Genomic DNA, 21,646 nt, shown 5'->3' with positions numbered 1-21,646 from the left:
CATTCCGGTTTTATTCTCATGCAGGATCAGAGTTTCTTTTTTATCCTCGTAAATATCTAACTACAGATATTTTTTTTTTGTTTTCATACATATTTTGTTTCTTCTTTTATTTCAAAATAACGCAGCTGTCTTATGCCAAAAGAACCTTTTTAATTCTTTTGAATTATCTCCTTTTTGCAAAATTATGCAGATTTGTTGTTCCAAAAGGAAAAACAAGTCCAGTAGGATTTTGCAGTTTTTATTGTCAGAGCACCTGGACATTTAAAATGAGGCGAAACTCCTTTTTGTATTCCCTTCCGGATTAGGACGTTCTTTGTTATTTGAAGTTCCAATGTAACATTATATTATTATCCTTATATTTGTTGATGGTAAGTTAATATTTTTTTATTTTTATAAATGTATAGGATATCAACTATTACATACAACCTCGTAAATACATACATGAATAGAAAATATTAATGTGCATATAATTTCATATTAAAATAATTTAACATTTATTTTTTTTTATTTTTTACTTACCTAATTAAAGAACCAAAATGAGTTTGAGTATTAAAACTTTTGTTTCTAAGTTCGACTTCAAATGAATCGAGTAAAGTCAGCATAACGCATTTTTCTGATGTTTTATTGCTGCGAGCTCCATTAGTAAAGAAAAAAAAATAAGTTTGGCCATTGCTCAAGAAATGGATCTAAAACGAAAGAGCTGACGCACAAACCTTATTTAAGAGGATTTTAATAACCTGACTTCTATACATTTACCCACTTAAATTATACATAGCAAATTATCTTGTGGACCGTAGAAGCTAAAAAAAAAGAAGAATTTAAATTATCCATAAACCCGCCGCGCACCTGTGGTGTCACAATTTCTCAAACGATCTGGGGTCGAACTACGGCATACGTACGTTAACGCACTATAATACATTTTTTTAAAGCTTAAACGATTACAGGATGCGCTTTCAGTACTGACTTTGTTTTTAAGTTGGTTGACCTCCAAGATCATGTAATTTAAAACTCATACGTCTCGTACGTATTTACTTGCAAATATTTTTCGAGTTATTTGTCGATAGTGTGACCCAAATTTTTTACTCAAACAAAAAATATTGTCTTAAACAAAGATATACATACATAAATAAAACTTGGTACTGTTAATCGACGTTTTATTTAAATTATTTTACTAGAACATTTATTACTATGATCGTGAAATACAAAATAAACTGCTCAAAGAAAGTTTTCTAATTGTGACTAACAAAATCAGCTTATTTGGGAGCAACTTCGTTTAGTATAAAAATGCCTACGAGTAGGTAGGTATAATAATTTTTTAATGTTTCAATATACTTTTTTCAAAAAGCTTCGACACATTTTTTAAATATAAATTAGGCTCTCCTTGATTTGATCCTCTGATGAATTTACAAACATATTTCATTTTATCTAAAAAATCCATTTTCTTACTGTACCTACATTATCATTCCCCCAATCTTTAAACTGGCAATATCCCTAATTAAGTATGCCTCAGCTATTTAATATTTCTGTCGCCAAGTAGTCCAATTGTTTTCCTTCCAGTTGGAAAAAAAATTCTGAATTAAGATTTATAATACGTGATTCATCTTCCTAACGACCTTACCAGGTGACATAAAATCGAATTTCCTATTCTTGGACAGGGATAAGTCTTTAGATGTTTAGCATACAAGCGGTTTTATGATCAGTGTTTTCATATAACTTAACCTTAATAAAAAAGAGAAATTTTTTATAAGTATTTGTAGGTACCTACCAACATACATAATATATGTACATATATCGTATAGGTAACCGTGTATTGTGTTGCTACCTGAAATTATTCAGCAGATGTTTGAATCTTTTTGTTTTCTTGTTGATCTTCGATTCATTGAACAAGAAAATGTTAAGAAACTCACGTAAGGACATTGTTTATATGTTGAATGTACCTATACGTTTGAATCTATATGTTAAATACGAAACAAAAAAAAAACACATCCTTTTTAAACGACGAAGCCTCGTAATGAAAACACCTTTTTCCCGTTGTGATGGATAAATGGAGTGCACCTTGAGAACTTTAACATGGTCGATTGCTTCTTCATCTGTATGTTGAACAAGCAAAACACGAAAGGATATAATTGTAGCGAATATAGAGGATAGCCGATTGCTATTGGCACGCGCGAATGTCCATCTGGGGAATTTTTTTTTTGTACCATTGCTTAAGGCTGTCCCGTATAAGATCCACTTTTTTTTAAATAATAATACCTACTGTGTTGCAGGACTGTATGAGGGAAGCTACCCTAATTCAAAAAAAAAAAATAAAAAAAAAATATTTTAAGAAATCATCAACGTTTCATTTACTATGCCGATGAAGATTGTTTTTTTTTTATCAAAATAAGTATTGTTTTGATTTGTCTTTAAAACGGCACTAGTACCTTCTTCAAGTAAATCATTTAAATTTCGCACTTGAATGAGATTTTCATTAATACAGTAAATACAAAAGAAATCAGACCCAGTGTGAAATTCACTAGTTTTTTGACAGATTTTTTTTTTAATTTATGGTCCAATAAACTCCTAACTGTCAGAAAATTTTCAGAAATGCAAAATATGAAAAAAAAAACATTTTTTTTAGTGTTAGCATAGTCTAACGTTGGACTGGCCAGCAACAATAGGTCCATAACATTTTCATTTAGGAAGTAGCCCAAAGGAAATTAAGTAACCAAAACCTGACAAATTCCAGAATTTTTGGGCATTTTTCAGAATGTACGCTCGACATTCGAAAACTTACGATGTTAGGCACTCGGTCATAACTCTTTAGGCATGTATTATTATAATAAACACCTGTTTTGGAATGAAAATGACATATTTTTTTATTTTAACACATGGTTATGGTTTCTTATATAAAGGAGAGTTTCATCGTTACGGTCGTGACTCGTGACACTATTCAAGGGATCTATTGTAGTTCCCAGACTTTTTAACTTCAGTCCACGAATTGCACATATTTTTGTATATTTTCCACGGACAATGAATTTCCGAGCTAGATTATTCAATTTCAAAACAAAATTGCAATAGGTCTGTTTAATGAACCTGATCCGCACAGAAAAGATCCGAAAAGTACAAGTTTTTGTGTTTCATGAATAAAACCTTGCCCTAACTTGATCTAAAATCTATCATTTTATGTTCCATGAAGTTTTATAGCACAGATAAGTTCTAGTTTTTCTGCTCCTATTTTTGGGTTAGAGCAAGTGAGTGAAAAGTGTCAAGCACCAGCTGATTTGTTATATTCTGACAAAAGTACAATAAAATGAATTCAAAATATTTGAAATTTCTTTAGAATCTTCTAATATGAAAAAAAAATTCAAATTGTAAACAAACATTCTAATTTATTTTAATAAAAAGTTATAACAAAGAAATTTATATCAAAACTGATAGGCAACAGCCAACCCTTTAAAACAGGATGGTGTACTTTTCTAATCTTTTTTGTTCTGACAGTTTTCACTTATTTGTGTATTAGAACAATCTGATCTGTTCTAGTTTTTCTTCATTAAACAGACCTAATGTCAAATCAAAACAAAAGCAAAAAAAAAAATACAAAAATTGGTAATTTCTTTTATGCTTCCTTTACCAAGAGATTTTTAGGTCCAAGTCTTTTCGAAGGTCAAACTTCCCTTAACTTCTTTAAGTTCATTAACAAAATCTTAGATATCCAAAACAAGCCTTCTTTGGTTAAGCCTGGTACGCTGCTCGCGCTAAATTTTAGCTCCCATACAAATTATCGAAATATTTTATCTGAGCTAAAACGGATCCCATACAAATTATCGATAACTTGTATGGGAATTTTATCTCGGCTAAAATTTAGCGCGAACAGCGTACTAGGCTTTAAGTTTCTTTAACATAATTTAAACAACAATATCTTCATCCTCATCTTCAGCCTTATTTTCATTTTCATCTCAGGCGGTCCTTACTCAGATGTCTTATTTTGACAGCTATGTGAGTCAAAGCCCTACTAACAATTTTGCTTCTATAAATGCTTTACAGAAGCAATAATTGCATCTGTAAAGCTTTATAGAACCAAAATTGTTTGTCAGGAGATGAAGTTCACATTGCTTTCTCGCTTGCACTTGGTGGTGCCACAAGAGGCAAGAAATTTTAAACTCATTTAAAATCTTTGGTCTTACGCCAAAGCTGTCAAAATGAGTCGGTGGAATGAGGCCTATGTGGACCATTGAGCGTTTTTATTTTCGTTCTCTTCTGTGTAAAATTTTCAAAATGGCGTCTCAAGTTTATGGCGTTTGATTCGCAAAGTCAAAAGCAGCAATTTCCACCACAAACACCGTCCAACAAATCCAAAAAATGACAATTCAACAATTATTTTTGGCATAACAACTTATAAATTATGTTGAGAAAAAGAACGCAGATACGGTCTGCCATCTTTCAAATAGCAGAGTGTCATTAAATTAAATTTATTGATGAAAGGAATCTCTGGTTTTATTTAGCAGAAATTGTTTTGATTTAAGCCTGGTACGCTGTTCGCGCTTAATTTTAGCCGAGATAAAATTCCCATACAAGTTATCGATAATTTGTATGGGATCCATTTTAGCTCAGATAAAATTTATCGATAATTTGTATGGGATCTAAAATTTAGCACGAGCAGCGTGTACCAGGCTTTAAGCTTGACGTTCGTGTAAAAATTGTTGTCAAATGACACACACACAATCGCAAAACGAATTCGGTCTGTTTTCATGTTCCTTTTTAACACCAAAAATTCGATTTTTTTGAGGCGATTCAAAAAATTGAAAGGAATTTGACATAAGATTAATACAGAAATTTATATCGAAAAAAAAAACAAGCGATCTTCACCAGAAATATTGGCTACATGTTATATTTCTTGCAATCATTTGATTCAAGTGAAGGGCCAGGGTAAAATTTACACATACTTTTTACTTTTATGTTGAAAATTATACTCTTTTTCAACTTAATACTACTTTTGAATATTCTCCTTCAGCAACACTGTTCAAATGTCATTTATCATTTCCTTTCGATAAAAAAGAACGCATCCACAGTGACAGCAACAGGTAATCTTATCAATAACAAAATCTATTACATTTTTCACTAACCATGAATTTTTTTTATAAACAAATCGTGAATCACAAGAGAAATAAAATATTCCCTGAAAATCAAAATACATTGTATAACTTGTATATCTGCCAATAGTACTCACAATGGATATCAGTAGCATTTTAAATATTGAAAAGCTAGTCCCCAGAAATTATCTCAATCTTGCTATTGAAGCCGGCAGATCTTCAGAACAATCCCGACGGATTCTACTCGAAACGGTAATAAAAATCTTTAAACAAAATCTTCATTGGAAGTCTAACAACTAACAGCCTTGAATAATTTCCAAAGCGTAAGCTACCTGAAAGAGGATGGAGTGAATCGGCTATCGAAAACTTTATCCAATACCTATCATCACTTGACAGTAATAATTTTAATGGAAAAACAGGATTAGGAGAGCGGGAAGCTCGAATTGCCTGTCGTATGTTCACATTACAAATTGTTAAAACTAATAGGCTTGGCGGCCACTGCAGAAACGCTCAAATCATCGAGCTAAAGAAAATCACAAATTGGAATTGGAAGAGAGCTATTAGTAGATACGAAAACCACAGCTCTACCCGTCCGCATCGTCCACGATTACCGTAGTAATACAGCTAAAAAACGATATTTGTGTTAAAGGTAATACCATCTTCTTCTCCAATTCAGACGTTTTTTGGGTTAAAGATTGTCAGTTTCGAAACGCAGCCACTTTAAAGGTTAAAAGCGATGGAATTGAGTTTTTTCATAAAGTCTTGTTATTTTTTTAGTATGTTGGTCAATGAGTTAAGGATTTTTTTCGCTATAAAATAAAAATAAGAGGTTATGTTATAGTGGTTGTCGGGGGAAGTACACGACATACTTAGACCCTTATGGGTCCATTGTGATACCACAAACGATTAGCAAGTTAGGAAATGATTTGCTGAACTACTCGGAGCTTCTTATGAATACAGATAGACTTTTAACGTCCGTTTTCACTTGATCACTAGTACACTAGTGTCCTCGTAGAAAATTCTCTTAGATGGAGTTTTTTTCTAATAGAGAGAGGGCATAAGGCACGGCAGTTGCACAGAAGATGTTGAACAGTTTCCTCTTCTTCGTCCACGCAACTCCTGCAGAAATCGTTAGAGAACACGTCCATTCTTTTTGCATGTCTACTAATTAAACTACAGTGTCCTGTAAAAACACCTATGGTATGGTGGTTTTTAATTTAAAGTTCAATAAACCCTTTGAACGTTTCAAGTCTATAAAAGGCCGTATTTTTACTTGCGATATATGTAGGTACTATAGGGCAAGTTTAGGATTCGTAAAAAAAATCGAACTCGAGATAACAATTTTACATGACATTACGATGATGGAGAATGCCAAAAAAGTGGGTCCGGCAATTCTGTCTGTCTGTCTGTCTGTCTGTCTGTCTGTCTGTCTGTAAGAACCTCGAGCTACAGCCTAAACTACTGAAGCGATTTTCTTCAAACTTGGTAGTTAACAGTTTTGGGTGATTCCCTAGAGGAGAAATTGAATTTTTTTTTTTAGGACCAAAACTAACGGTACCTGTCATATAACGGAAACAGAAAAGTTGATTTATTTCAAAAACGGCTCTAACGATTTTGATTAAAATTTTTATGCTTACTGTTATTGATAAGAGCCGCCTTTGATAATACAAAAAATATTTTTTGTACCGTTATTAACGGTACCTGCTATAGAACGGTTTTTTGGATTTATGAATTTCTCATAAACGACAAAACAGATTTCGACCAAATTTTTAATACAGAAACGTTTAAACAATCATTATTTAAAAAAATTTTTAATTTTTCAAAAAACACATTTTTGGATTTTTAAAAAATATTTCAAAATTTTTTTTTGAAAAATCAATTTTTTGGAAACGGGTTGGTGAAAAATTTTGAAATTTCGTTTTTATGTGTAAATTAATTATTAATTCAAAATTGCATATCAATTTTTTTTTGACAAATGTTAGGAAATTTTAATATATAAAAAATTAATTTTTTAAAAAACGGCTCTAACGATTTTCGAAATTTTTTTTTCTAAAAATTCCTTTTTATACTAGAAATAAAATGGCATACTTAGTTTTTTGTAAAAGAGCATTTAAAACGGTATTTAATTATTTATAAAAATAGATTTTATTTTTTTGCACCACTAACGAAATTCAGTGAAAATATCAAATTTTAATTTTTCCCTTATTTTGTTCAATTAAAAACTTTAACATTAGAGTAACTTTTACCATAAGAGCAAGTACGTGCGACCCCAGTCGTGCAATTTATTCTGGTTGCCAGGCAAGTAAAAAACAATAAAAGTCATTACCATTTAAATACTAAACGGTCTTTTAGGAAGAAGCTTGATAGATTTTTAACAACAAGACGAAGTATATGCAAAACTACCAATAATTCAGGAAAAAGTCTCAAACAATGCGCGCCCCTTTAAACTTACCGAATTAAAAGGCGAATTTAATTTAAAATTAAAGCTAATAAAGTCTACTTTTGAAAACCCGAAGTCTTTGAAGTCAGAAATTGGAAGTTGGGTCATGGTGCCTGTTTTAAGGTAAGGAGAATTTTTCACTCAAAAACGTGATGTGATAGAGTTTTTCTAACTTCGGATTCGAGCTCAGCACACAAAAAACCTATAAAAAAGTATATTTTGGTTGCTGTAACAAAAATAAAATGCACGACTGGGGTCGCACGTACTTGTTCTTGCAGTTCAAAGCACTTTTATGTTAGTTTACTTGTAGATTTTGCGAGCTGCCTCTGTATAACTTTTTAAGAAATTTTGTTGAGGTTGGGAAAGAGCCGACATTTGGGGCAATTTTTTTTAATTATGAAAAAATTTTTTTTTTTTTATTTGACTTTTTTTGGAAAAAATAAAAAAGCAGTTTTATTGCAATAGCTTTGAATATTATGTCTGCAAAGTTTAATCAAAATCGTTAGAGCCGTTTTCGAGGTATTTGGTTAAATTGAAAATTTGGTATGGGAGGTACACTTTCTAAGCGAGATATAAAAAAAAAAAAAACAAAAAAAAAAACAACTTTCAGAATTCCATAAAAATCATCTGTACCAAATTTGAAGAAAATCCATCCACGCGTTTAGGCTGTGGAAATGTGTACAGATGGACGTACAGACGCACAGACGCACAGACGCACAGACGCACGGACGGAATTGCGAGACCCACTTTTTTGGAATTCTCCATTATCGTAATGTTGGTTTTGATTAAAACCTCAAATTTTTTTTTCTACACGAAACCAATACTTGCCCTATTGAGCAAGTAAAAAGTTGAATTTTGTTTACCAGTGTAACATTTGCATCACACCTTTTTTCTAATTTTTCCTGGGGGGGGGGGGTCATTCCGTAATTTTGAAAATGATAATCGAATAGACGATAATCGTTTCATAGTTTGAGTATCTTTAAAACTATTTAAAATCATGTCTCATTCAATATTTTCAAAACAGTTTATATGTATAAATAAAAGTTTTCATATCCTTAGAAGTCGTATTAGTCTAGGTAAGCTAGTAAGCTACTAATCGGGTTGCCGAGGTTCGCCTCCCGAAATTTTTTTTTTTTGTAAGTCAATAATCGTCAATAAATAAACGATAACTAAATAGGTCTCGTTTTCGGAGAATTTATTCGTTTTTGGGTGCAATATTGGATTTTTTTAAAGTGTTAGGAATTTATTCCAATCACTGATCAAATTTCAAACTCCACAAACAAACAAACAAATTGTGACTAATTTCTACTAATTAAAAATGTTTAACTACCACTATACGCATTTTCCAAAATTATATTCAATGTTAGTAAGTTTTGATCTTTGGGTCATTAAAAAAATTCATATCCGTTCAGCTATAGCAAAATGTTTCGACGCATTTGTTTTCGAAAATTAAAATTTTCAAAAATTACTTAAGATACGCATAAGAAGAAGGCAACTTTCTTTGCCTCTTCCAACGCATATGTAAATGCACATGAACATTTTGATATCATATTTACGTTATTGAATATTACTATAAATTATATTATAATACTCACAGATTTGTTCAAAATGCTCGCCTATTCATTCAAAAACGAATAAATTCTCCCTAAAACGAGACCTATTTTGCTATAGTTTATTTATTGACGATTATTGACTTACAGAAAAAAAAAAAAACAATTCCAATTTCGGGAGGCGAACCTCGGCCACTCGATTAAGAGGCAACTACTTGCTCACCGAGACTAATACGACTTCTAAGGATATGAAAACTTTTATTTATATAAACTGTTTTGAAAATATTGAATCAGACATGATTTTAAATAGTTTGAAAGATTCTCAAACTGTGAAACGATTATCGTCTATTCGATTATCATTTTCAAAGTTACGGAATGACCCCCCTGAATAAAAAAAAAAAAACTTATCAACAAATGGCTTAAAAAACTTCTATCACGGCTGTTCTGATTTCCAATAGAATTCTATTTTCTCGCGTTTTCAAATTTTAGCTGCTCCCAATTCCGTATTCGAACAATTTTTGCGGATTCATAATATAAATGTTTCGAAAAACGAACGGATCTACAATCCGATACATTTTTGCCGTTTTCAATCCGGATAGCAATTTGCTACCGGAAAAAAATATTCTCAAAAAAAAAAGTCAAGTGAAAATCAGATCAACCTTTTTTAATCCGTACGAATTCAATTTTCGTTTCCGTTTTCAAATTCGAACGAATATAAGAACAGCCATGTATGCCAGGTAGGTGCTTAGTTTTACCTTTGATTTGATACCAACAAAAGTCCTTAACTCGTCCACGAACACCACCAAAAACAGAAATTTAGCCAAAAACTCATGTTTAGTGCTTCTAAACTTAAAACGGGCTGCATGACAAAACTGTCAGGCTTTCACCCGGAAGAGCTCTGAATTTTGATAGCTGACAATATCTCCTTGAATTTGACACGAATATCGTCTTTTAGCTCTATGTTCCAGTCGACGGGAAGACCTGTGGTTTTCGTAACTACTAATAGCCCTCTTTCACTTCCAATTTGAAATTTTCTTTAGCTCGATGACTTGAGCGTTTCTGCAGTGGCCGCCCTGTCTATAAGTACCTATTTGATTATAATTGATTTACAGGTCTTGTTGCAAAACGTCACTATAACTTTGGTCATGGGATTGGCCGTTCGGGTGATCTTTTAGAACCACAGCCCAAAGCAGCCGGTTCGACTCTAATGTCTAACCTCACCAACAGTTTACTTTTAGATCTCATACACTATCTAGGCGTTGCTAGTGCGAAACTTTGCTTCTTATGTCCTATGGCTACAGGTATGACCCTGAATCTATGCCTTCTCACATTGAAGAAACAAAATCCCAAAGCAAAGTATGTTCTATGGTCTAGAATCGATCAGAAGTCCTGTTTTAAATGTATAACCATGGCAGGCTTGCAACCGGTTGTTATTGATGTTGTAAACGGGCCGAAAGGTCTGCAAACCAACATGGCTGCATTTGAACAAGAGATTCAAAAACTGGGATCTGAAAAGATTTTATGCATCTTTTCTACTACGAGTTGCTTTGCTCCTCGCAACTGTGACAATATATTGGCTCTGTCTCAGTTAGCCGAAAAATCGAACATTCCACATTTGGTTAACAATGCATACGGTCTACAAAGCACATATCTGACTCACCAATTAGAACAAGGCAATAAATCTGGACGAATCGACTTATTCGTCCAGAGTACTGATAAGAATTTAATGGTTCCAGTTGGAGGAGCGATCGTAGCTGGATTCAATGAGGAGACTGTTCGTGCTGTTGCTAAGACATACGCTGGTATGAAAAATCATCATTTAAAAATCATTGTTTTAAAAAAATCTAAAAAAGAATAATTACAGGTAGAGCATCAAGTAGTCAATCGGTTGATGTCCTTATGACACTACTGTTTCTTGGTAAATCAGGTTATTTAGAGTATAGAACCAATCGTTTAAGTTGTTTTGAATATCTTCATTCGAGAATGACTGAATTTGCTTATAAACACTCGGAGAGTATGTTTCTTACCAAAGGAAATCCTATATCAATGGCTATGACATTGAATACGTTTCGGTCTTTAGATAATTTATCTAAATTAGGATCAATGTTGTATACGAGAGGGATTTCAGGAGTTCGTGTTGTTACAACGTTGGATGTGAAGTCAATAGATGATCATACATTTTATGGTGAGTTGTTTTCTTAAAATCCTGTATTATAGTATGTTCATTGACCTTCTCCCAACTTTAAACTAATAAGTTGGCAAATAATTTTTAATATTTTTTTAACTTGCTTAATTGGTTTCGTGTCAAAAGGTTTTAATCAAAACCATAAAAGTGGTTATCGTCATGCCAGGGCGGCTTTTCTTAAAATTTGGTACAGAAGATTATATGAAGAGTCCAGGGGAAAAACGGCACATATCCACTTTTTGTCAAAAATAAACTAATGATAGTCAAGTATTGTAGCACTATCTGATGGCACCCTTTTTTAAAACATATTTAAGCATTGCTGGAAAAATAAATAATTTGTGAGCTTGTAGTACTAAGTTGTATGGAGAACAAAATTTTAAAATGCGTTTTTCTCGAAATGACTTGGAATGGACTTGTGCTGTGCTGGACCCTTCATATGGAATTATGAAAATTTTTGAATAACTTGCTTTGTGCACACTTTTCGAGTTATTGCATTTTTTTTCAAAACGGCTTTAACTTTGCACACGCAATATTCAAAGTAATTGCAATAAAACGACTTTTAAATTTTTCTCCAAAAAACACAAATAACAGAACATGAGTTTTTCGTTTGAAAAAACTGTAAGTTTTGTCGGCTCTTCCCGTATATGTATGTATTAACCAAATTTGTTTAAAATGTATATGAAAATAGTTCTTCTAATCAAAAAATTATCTTAAGACTGCATTAATAAAAAAGTCATTAAAAGACTACTTCTTTGATACCTTTTGCCTATATTTGGACTATTTCCAACAATGAAAACTGAATGTACGTTTAGAGGCGACTGTCCTGTTTAATACTTTCAAAATCTGTTTAACAACATTTAAACAAACATTTCTAGCTTTAAGATAGTTTTAAGGTGATGAAAAATAAAAATGAATTTAAAATTGACAAGCACTTGAAAGCCTCAAATTAAAAATTCCCATTTTACCAGTTATTATGTTTATACCAAACACTACCGAAAATTAGCTGGGTTCCTTTGGATTCCAGTATCTACTGCTAAGTACTTCTGGTTGCATTCAACTCTTTATCTTCTGTAGAACATGAAGTAAATAGTTAATTTTTTTTTTGCCTTTTTGCAAAGGTTTAATAAAGAAAAATTTTACACAAGACAATCACGGAAAGAAAAGGCACAATTATTATTCGACTTTTCCCAAGATTTTTTTTTTATTTCAAAAACAATTTTTTTTTTGTATTTTAACATTAGTTTTTATCTTTTATCAATTTTTATTTGAATTACCAATATTTTTTGATATCGGTTTCAATAAGTAGAATGAAAATTGGAATGCAGTTTTATTCCAATAGCTTTTATTATTACGCGTGCAAAGTTTACTAAAAATCTTGGACACACATACATATATTCACATATATTAGTAGCGACTGCAAGTAGTGAAAAAAGGAATAAGACATAATCTAACCAATTTTTGTCAAAAAAATATTTGAATTTTTTTTCTTCGTTTTTCAGGATGGGGAAGCCACTTTTCAAAATCAGAAGTACCATATATCACAGTTGCTGCAGCAATAGGTATTACGAAAAGTGAAATCGATGTTTTCATGAAAAAATTAAAGGAATGCTGGATCAAGTTATCTAGTTCTTTAAAATAACGTGGCAGGCCACAACCAAAAATAAAAATGTTAATAAAATTTAAAAATAACATAAGTTGAATTTAATAATTGAAAATAAGCAAATTATAATAGTTTAATAGACGACAGCAGGTAAGTCAAAAACTTTTTTTAAGATAAGTATGTACATAAGTATATGCTCGACTGATTTCAGATAAAAAAGTTTAATGTTTAAGCCTAACCGACCACTGTGGCATAATTAAAACCAAACAATAAAACCAGATTGCGGACCATTTACAGATCTTTAAAATTGTATAACTGGTTATACTAAAATAAAACTTCTGAAATCATAATAAAATAAAGTGCGACTTCTATCTTAGCAACTTTTATTATAAAAGTCATAAATTATATGATGAATATAAGTGTAAGAAAACAAAGTGCTCATGTCTATAAAATATTAAAACTAAATTACAAAAAACTACTTTCTTATTAAATAATTACGAATTAATAATTCCATCAGTAATTGGCTTGGAGTAACCTTTATTTTTCTCCATAACAGCTATGGCTTCTTTCATCTATAAAATAATAAAACATTTTATCAAAGAGGAAAAATAATTTTTAAAAATTCTTTACCTCTTTGCTTTTCTTTTCAAAAGCTTCCTTCATACGAATTTCAATCTTCGCCAGCGATGCATCATATTCAGATTTAATTCGATTGTATTCCTGTATCATGTGATTTTCTTTATCCTCTGCATAGCGCTAAAATATATGATCTCATAATTAAAATAACTTAAATCAATTCCTTACACTTACTTTATAATTAACTGCTGTCTTTTTTGCAGAATTATACTTTGTCTGCCACGAAGCAATAGCAGCTTCATGTAGTCTTTTCATCTCTTCAATTTTATTTTCCCATTCATACTGGATGTTGTCACTTTTTCTACGTTGTTCCTCCCATTGAGTCATGACAGCCTTCATAGATTGACGTTCAGCTTCTATTTGATGATTTCTTTCATCCAACTCTCGAAGCAGTTCGTTAATTCTTTGAGTTTTCAACTTAAGTTCATCACGACTTTTGTGTAAAATAAGATTTTGTTTCTCAAACAATTCCTTATATTCTTTATCTTTATTTGCTATAACTTCTTCAGTTTTTTCACGTTCTGAAAGAATTGCATGTTTGAGTACTTGAACTTCATTATGTCGCTGTATCAGTTCGGAGTTAATTTTTTGAAGACTTTTTCGAAGACTTTCTAGTTCATCTTCTAACTGTGCTGTCTTCACTTTATAACGTTGTTCGTTATTTCTTATTTCTGCTGCAAATATTTTTGCCATTTCATCACGAACTTTGGATTCGACTTGGCGCCGATTGAATTTCGATTCCAACTCTGGGGATGTTTCAACGCTTTTATCTTCGGATCCTGTTTGTTTGAGTGACGAAGCTCCAGAGCTGCTTTGGAGTTTAATGTATTCTTCAAACTGTTGAGCTTTTGCTTTTAGTTCAACAATTAGTTTTTCCCTTTCATCGATTAGGACAATTTTGTCAGATAAATCTGCGATATGATTTTTAGCTTCATTGAGTTCATAGTTAAGATCACCGATTTCTTTTTGATATACTGTGCACTGACTTGTAAGTTTCAGAATTTGAATTTCCAGCTGCAAAAAAAATGTAAGTTAGACCATTTGACTTTAGTATAAACTGGAAATTATTCTTGCAAAAAATTCTAGGCAAAATGTTTTTGTTATAGCTGCCATTTGAATGAAATTCATTTTGAATGACACCTTATGGTTCCGTTGAACGAATCTGGCAAAGATTAATTGCATATGAGGAGTCAATAAAGTAAGTAGACAATTGCTTCAACTTTGAAGCAATGTTAAAAAAAAAACTAATTTGGAAAACAGTAATTTTCTTATGTTGCCATGCATTGTACGAAAAAACATCGGTTTCTCAGTAGAAAAAAAGAGGCAACAGAAAAAGAAGAGCGTTCGAGCAAAAAAAGGAATACTATTGCAGAAATGAGGCTCGTTTTTTTTCACTTATAAACATTTTAAACTGAAGTCTGCAAAATAAAAAAAAGTGAAGTCGCAGCCAAAGTGAAGAACTCAGAAAAATTACTGCTGCAATCTCTACATTGATAATGATGAATTTCAACCCAAGGCAAATTCAACTTATACAGACAGCCTAGACGGATAGACCGATTAACATAAAACTTGGTTTATAGGGTTTTTGGAATTATTTTTTTGGACCAAAAATAACGGTAGCTGTCATATACCAATTTCTGAAAAGTTTAATTTTCTCCAAAACCGCTAAAAAATTCAAATGTTAATTTTTAGCAAGGTCTATTTTTTCATGGATTTTTTTTTTTTTTTGAAAAATCAAATTTTCGAAAACGGGACATTGAATTTTTTTGAAATATTATTTTTAGTTGTTGTTTAGTAATTTTTACACAATACATACCAATTTTATTTTTGAATTTTAATAAAATCATTTTTTTAATTTTTTTCTAAAATTGATCTTAAAACAAGAAATCAAATTGTATACTTGTTTTAGAGCTCAATTTGTTTTCAGATGTTGCTTTTTACAAAACAATTTTTTTGTTTTTTTTTTTTCATATAAATTTTCAAAATTTCTATTTTTAAAACTCTTAAACATAGAAGCTTTAACACTAAGACCAAGTTCGTGCGACCCAGGAGTGCATTTTATTTATATTTTGAACTGAAACTATGATTTCTTAGTAACATTTTTACTAAAATAAAAGGTGGTGATCCTTGTAACTTAAAATTCGCTTTAGAGATAGCCAGGCGGTAAGTTAAAAATATAGAGAAAATCAGTAATGTGGATTGTGCGTTTTACAGTTTATTATGCCCACAAAAACACTACAAAGTTCTTTTTTTACAATTCATTGAGCCGTTTTGTTTTTTTTTTATTCGAATTTTTGCAAAATAAAAAATGCATCACGATTTTGACTTTAAATGAAATCATTAACAAAATGCAAGAAAAAAAATGTTTTGTTTATGCATTTTTGATTAAAATGTTTGAATTCTTATGTCTTGCACAAGCACAAGAACTACTGATTAGAGACCAATTTTGCATAGCAGAGACAAGATGAAATTGATTTTAATCAAAAAATGAAATGGACTTTCAGCATGTGAAAAAAAGTAAAATGCTGAATGTGTGCGTAAATTGAAATTCTTTTTACTATAAGATTCATTCTATACGATTTAAATTTAATAAAACAAAATTTTTAAATTACCTTTGTACACTCTGCTACATATTCAATACATTTTGCACAGTTGTTTGAAGAATTTTTTAAATTCGAGTTTAATCGATCTGCCTTTTCTGTAAATAAAATGAATAGATACAAATATTTTTACACCTTATAATAATATAATAATTACCATTTTCCAATTTTTCCCTTAATTGAGATAAATCTTTTTCATATGAAATTTTTTGAGTTTCAAGTATTTTTGTTAATTCCGAACATTTTATTTCAGCTAATTTCAATGCCTTATTTAAACTAGCACACTCTTCCCTCTGCTCTTGCAAATCTTTACAGAAATCAGCTTTTAAATACTTTTTAAGTTCTATTGCTATTGCCTCCTTTTCGTTTGATATTTCAACATACAGATTTTTGAGACGATCACATTCTTTTTGTGAATCTTCAAGGCGAAATCTCAATCTTTCGATATCCGATTGTAGATCTTCGTTTTGCTTGTAATTCGCTTTTAAACTATCACGTTCTTGTTTGAGTTCTTCCAGATCAACTTGAAGATCTTTGACTTTTGAATCCAGCATACGTAATTCAATAGCCATATTAGCCTTTGCTTTTTCTGCATCTTCCTTACAAAGCTTAAGGTGTTTCATATTTTCAATTTCATTTTGTAGAAACTTTCTTTCTTCTTTTAAACACATCAATTCATCTAGAATTTCTGTTTGTTTTAAATTCCTTTCATCTTCAACACTTTTCGCCCTCAACTCATCTAACTCTTCTTCGATCAATTTAAGTTTGTTTTTGAGTCTTGTGTTCTCTTCCTGGCACGTTGTGATTTTAACGAGAGCTCTATTTTCTTCCTGTTTTAAGTATTTTATTTCATGATCCTTTCGATCCATTGCCTTTTGCATTTCGCGTATTTCTTCTCGTTTGTTCTTTAAGTTGGACATTGCTCGACACAGTTCTTCTTTGAGATTATTGGCACGTTCTACACCGGTTAATGGAGTGCTTTCTACAACTCTTCCTTGCGTCTGACTCAATCGTCTAAAGCTCTCTTCGTAATTTTGTTGAAAAACGCTATCCATTGCATTAATATCAGCAGTAGCTTGTTCCAAACGAGATCGTAGCTTTTCAATAGTTCCTTCCATATTTTCTATTTGTCTTTGCAATTCAGCAACTAAACGCTGTAATCGAACATTTTCTTGGGAATAATCATGCTTGCACCTTAGTTCTTCACATTGTTTTTGTGCTTCAGTCAATAATCTATCTAGCTCGCTTATTTTTGAAGATTTTTCAATTAGCATATTTTCATGGCTTTGCTGTAACGATTTATAACGCGAATTCATGTTTTCCAATTCAAGAGTCTTTTTCTCAAGTTTATTGGTGGTGCTATCTAAATGTGCTTGCAACATGGCCATTTCAGCCCGATGCCGTTCTTCAACACGCTTGAGATTCAATTCTACATTGCGATCGTTTTTTGTGTTAATATTTTTTTCAACCATATTATATTTGTGTTGAACATCGGCAAGCATATTTTGAGAAGTTTCTAACTTTCCATTCAATTCGTTATTTTCAACTTCTAGGGATTTTATTTCAGATTTTAGATTTTGAATAGTGTTTTCTAAATTGGAGCATTTCTCTTTGCTTTCTACCAAAAGTTCGTGGTGAGATTTTTTTGAGCGTATTGCACGTTCACGTTCTGCCTCAGACATGGCCAAACGTTTTTCAGTGTCTTCTCGCAATTTCTTCTCTTCGTGGGCAATTCTGGTTACATTTTCCAGTTCACTTAAATTAAGGTTAATTATTTTATTAATTTATGAGATTAGAATTAATATATTTGAGGTTCTTATGATCAAAATCAGAAACATACTCATCGGAAGCTTACTTCTTTAACCCTGATAACCTCTTTACAGCTTGAATCAAATTATGTATTCCCTTTCAGTTTGATAGTTTTAACACTATTCGGGATAAAATGTTTCATTCTGAAAGAATTAACTTGTCGAGGAAACATAGTTACCAGTTAAAGTTTCTAAATTAAAAGAGCGTATTGCCAGACAGCTTTCATGGGTGATTTTTCTTTAACTGGATTTATATGGCACTAGAAATATGCAAATATAACACAATGGTTTGATGGGCCTAGAGGCCATAACACAATAACAGAATATTTTTATCAGGGTCAGAGGTAAGGAACAATTTCTGGAATGTTTTCAGCTCAACCATTAACGTCCAATATTCGAGTTCGCTCTTTCACAAGCTGAGTAAAGTAATTGAACTCAGCAAAGATTCCCTCAGATGTTTTTTTGCGAAGATTTCTTCAAATCATTAAAAACTTATTTATATATGCTCTGTTGGAGAGCGATCGAGTCAGAATCAGCTTCTTGGAAAATCAGCCACAAAAAAACAATACTTTACCAAAAGACTAGCCTTTGTAATTTAACACAAGGATTGGACCATCTCACAACGGAAACAAATACTGTGGAGTGATGAGATAGGATTAATAGAGTCGGTTACGACTGCAACCAAGACAAATGAAGCATTCAAATGAAATAAAATTACTAGAGAACAATAAATATTTCCATTATCGTTTTAAATTAGTTCACCATTACTATTGATACACGCTTAGACAAATCATCACTTTTCATAGCAAACATTTTGAGGTAATGAAGAAGTTTTTCTATTAAGAAATAGAATCAAGTCTATGAATGACACATTCTTGGAGATTTTGCGAAATTATCAATACGCAGACTACATTGGAGGGGTTCACATCATTTAACTAACCGGACGGACCAAGTGACAGCCTTTCAGAAATTAAATATGAAATTGTTTTGAATACCCGTCGGGCTTACCGGGCAAGCAGTTGGTTGGATATTTGGGCAAGGGTCTTTCACGGATTAGGAGCCCAATAACTTAGTTAAGATCATCTCATTCATTAGATCAATTTCGCTTCCCAGGGGTTAGGTTGTAGAAAATTTGTATGAATAAGTTGAATTTTTAGGTATTGGTTTGAGGTATCTCCCTGACCCATTCTGAAATTTAAATAAATTTCATATTGTTCTTTAGTGTCAAAGACGAGATGTCATCTACCTCGTTGAAGAAGTATTCCCCGAGAGCTACTTTTCTGGTTCTAGGGTATTCGCAGAGGAAGTGATATGAGCCCTCTTCGTCTTGACACCATCTACACAAGTCAGATGAGATAATAAGGTACTACAAAAGCTCAGGAGTTTTATTGACCTGTTTAGGCGAGATTAACGCGAAAAGATATCTGACTACCGCTAGATCTTATTTGGACCCGTCCATAAATCCTGTCCAAAAAAATGGGAAGTATGTTACCGCTACTGGGTTAAAATCAGTGTACGGGAGAATGTAGTTTCTTTGAATGTTAATCTTAGTGAAGTTCATTATCGTTTTTTTTTTACACTTTTTCCAATTTTTACACTCTTTTAATGGAAGAGCACTTTTCGACGCCAGCTTTTTCGTGAATATATTTCTAGCCCAATTACTAAGTAAATAATGACTAATCACAAGCACAACATAAGCTCACTAAGATAGAATGTATTTGATTCCGTTAAGGAAGTTTGTTTTTAGAGAAGCTTAAGATCTCACATAAATTGACTATAACTTTCAATTTATGAGTACCTAGTTTGTGTTCATGGTATCTATTAAAATATCTTCATAAGTCAGAATGTCAATTTGTTGTACACTCTAGCCTTCCATACATAATTTGAGAAGCTCAATTAAAACCAATTAAAATAAATCATTTGTATAGTTCAATTAACGCAAAAAAATGCACTTACTGAGTTTTTGAATCCAGCAGCATCTTTAACTTCTGAATCGTTTCCTCCTGCAAATTGATATTGTTGCATGGCACATGATTTTGTGGATGTCGATCGTTTTGAGTAGGCATTCCCATGTATCGAATTCCATTTGGAATTATATGTTTATCAGAATTCTGAACTAATAAATCTGATTGAAAATTAGAACTATCTATTGTATTATCATCATCATCTATTAGATCGTCAAAAGCTGTTTGCAAATCTTTATTGAGCTAAAATATTAAAAAAAAAAAACAAAAACTATTTATCGAATTCAAAACAAATTGTTGCAACAAAAATCAAACCTCTTCATCACGCCTTTTCTTATCCTCGAGATCTTCTTCTTCCTCAGCTCTATTTATGCTATTGTCTAGATGAATACTTCCACCTCCTTGGAATATACTTAAACCAGGAGTATTCATTTTTTAATAATAATTATTTTATAACACAAAAAAACTTGTTTTATTGAGAAACTTAAAAAAAAATACATCAACAAACAAAAATCACTGATTTATGAACTGAGAACCACATTTTTGTCGGATACACACATGTAAGCATAAATTAATGTTTTTATTTTATTAAATTTAACAAATTTTTAGATAATAAAAACATAATCTGCAATTTTAATAAATAAACAAAATAACAAACAAATTAGGAATGTTTAATTTTTGTAACGTTTTCTTTTGTTTTTTTGGGCAGTTTTTTTTTTTACATTTGAAATAAACGTCATCTTGCCCGATGGCAGCTCCCTCTGCTTGTCGTGATTATTTTATAAAAAGCAGAGATGAAAATAATTTTAAAATGGTAGTAAATAGTAGTGTAATGTTAGAAGTTGAAAAATGTAGTAGAGACTCATTTTTCAATTAGTTTAATGAATTGGAAACTTGGAAATATGATGCAGAAAGCATAGATTTTGGGTTAGATACAAATTTGGATACTCATTAAGAAAAAATACAATATTTGCTGTGTACTACTGCTAAGTACTTCTGGTTGTATTCAACTTCATTTCTTCTATAGAAAAAATGTCTGAAAGGATTCAGAAGTACTAAAAAGGTACTTTGCTGGGCCCAAAGGAACACAGCCATTAACTAGTTCTTCTGGAGGTCAAAGTCCGACAAGTACTTTACTAGCGATTTTCAATAGCCCCGTTCCATTGGAGTTTACTCATTGAGTAGATCTAGTACTACAATTAACACATTAGCCCTGTTCCTTTGGGATGTGGCAAAGTACTACTATTAGTTTACTAGTGATTTTCAATGGAACGCACTTTCAACGAATTCAATACAAATCGTATCTACTCGGGAAGAAGAGCATGAGTAGATGATAGTACTAGATTAAACAAAACATCTACTAATAGTAAACTAACACCTCCAATGGAACAGGGCTATTAGCAGACTTCCACCTCCAATGGAACAGGGCTATTAATCTTCTACTTGAGGAGATAGGAATGTGTAGTTGTTGTACTAGATTTCTATACTCACGGCATATACTTGGTATTCAGATATACTTTTATGGGATTTTTATTGAGGGAAGAATGTATATCAGACAGGATATTATTTAGTCAATACCACCTTGTCAGCCTGGACCTCGAGTCCGCTGGTATCTTCAATTTAAGTATTTTCTTATAAAGCATTAAAAACCTCAAGAATATAACTCAGTTTAAGTTTTTTTTTTTTTTTTAACTGCTTTTATTAAACTTTGTATTTCAGATATATGAAAACTAACCTATATTTTATACCATTTTCACATGAGGCGTTCAGAAAAATAATTGGTCACTAAAG

At 31.7% G+C, this 21,646-nt stretch overlaps 2 protein-coding genes across 2 annotated transcripts; one reads left to right on the top strand and one right to left on the bottom strand.

Moving 5' to 3' along the window:
- Positions 1-5,081: 5,081 nt before the first annotated feature.
- LOC129914307 (O-phosphoseryl-tRNA(Sec) selenium transferase) lies at positions 5,082-12,941 on the top strand. The gene is made up of 5 exons (XM_055993488.1): positions 5,082-5,324; positions 5,395-5,524; positions 10,175-10,864; positions 10,927-11,247; positions 12,747-12,941. The coding sequence occupies exons 1-5, from the start codon at positions 5,211-5,213 to the stop codon at positions 12,884-12,886; spliced, it is 1,395 nt and encodes a 464-aa protein (XP_055849463.1). The 5' UTR covers positions 5,082-5,210; the 3' UTR covers positions 12,887-12,941.
- Positions 12,942-13,213: 272 nt separating this feature from the next.
- On the bottom strand, positions 13,214-20,539 carry LOC129914306 (synaptonemal complex protein 1). Its single transcript, XM_055993487.1, has 7 exons — positions 20,171-20,539; positions 19,848-20,098; positions 16,241-17,838; positions 16,096-16,181; positions 13,658-14,497; positions 13,478-13,603; positions 13,214-13,419 (listed from the first exon to the last, which is right to left on the bottom strand). Exons 1-7 carry the CDS (start codon positions 20,285-20,287, stop codon positions 13,342-13,344), a joined length of 3,096 nt encoding a protein of 1,031 aa, XP_055849462.1. The 5' UTR covers positions 20,288-20,539; the 3' UTR covers positions 13,214-13,341.
- Between the last annotated feature and the right edge of the window lie 1,107 nt (positions 20,540-21,646).

This window comes from Episyrphus balteatus, chromosome 3 (genome assembly GCF_945859705.1).
Source record: "Episyrphus balteatus chromosome 3, idEpiBalt1.1, whole genome shotgun sequence".
Classification (NCBI taxonomy): Eukaryota; Metazoa; Arthropoda; class Insecta; order Diptera; family Syrphidae; genus Episyrphus; species Episyrphus balteatus.
This window is presented reverse-complemented; position numbering and strand designations above follow the sequence as displayed.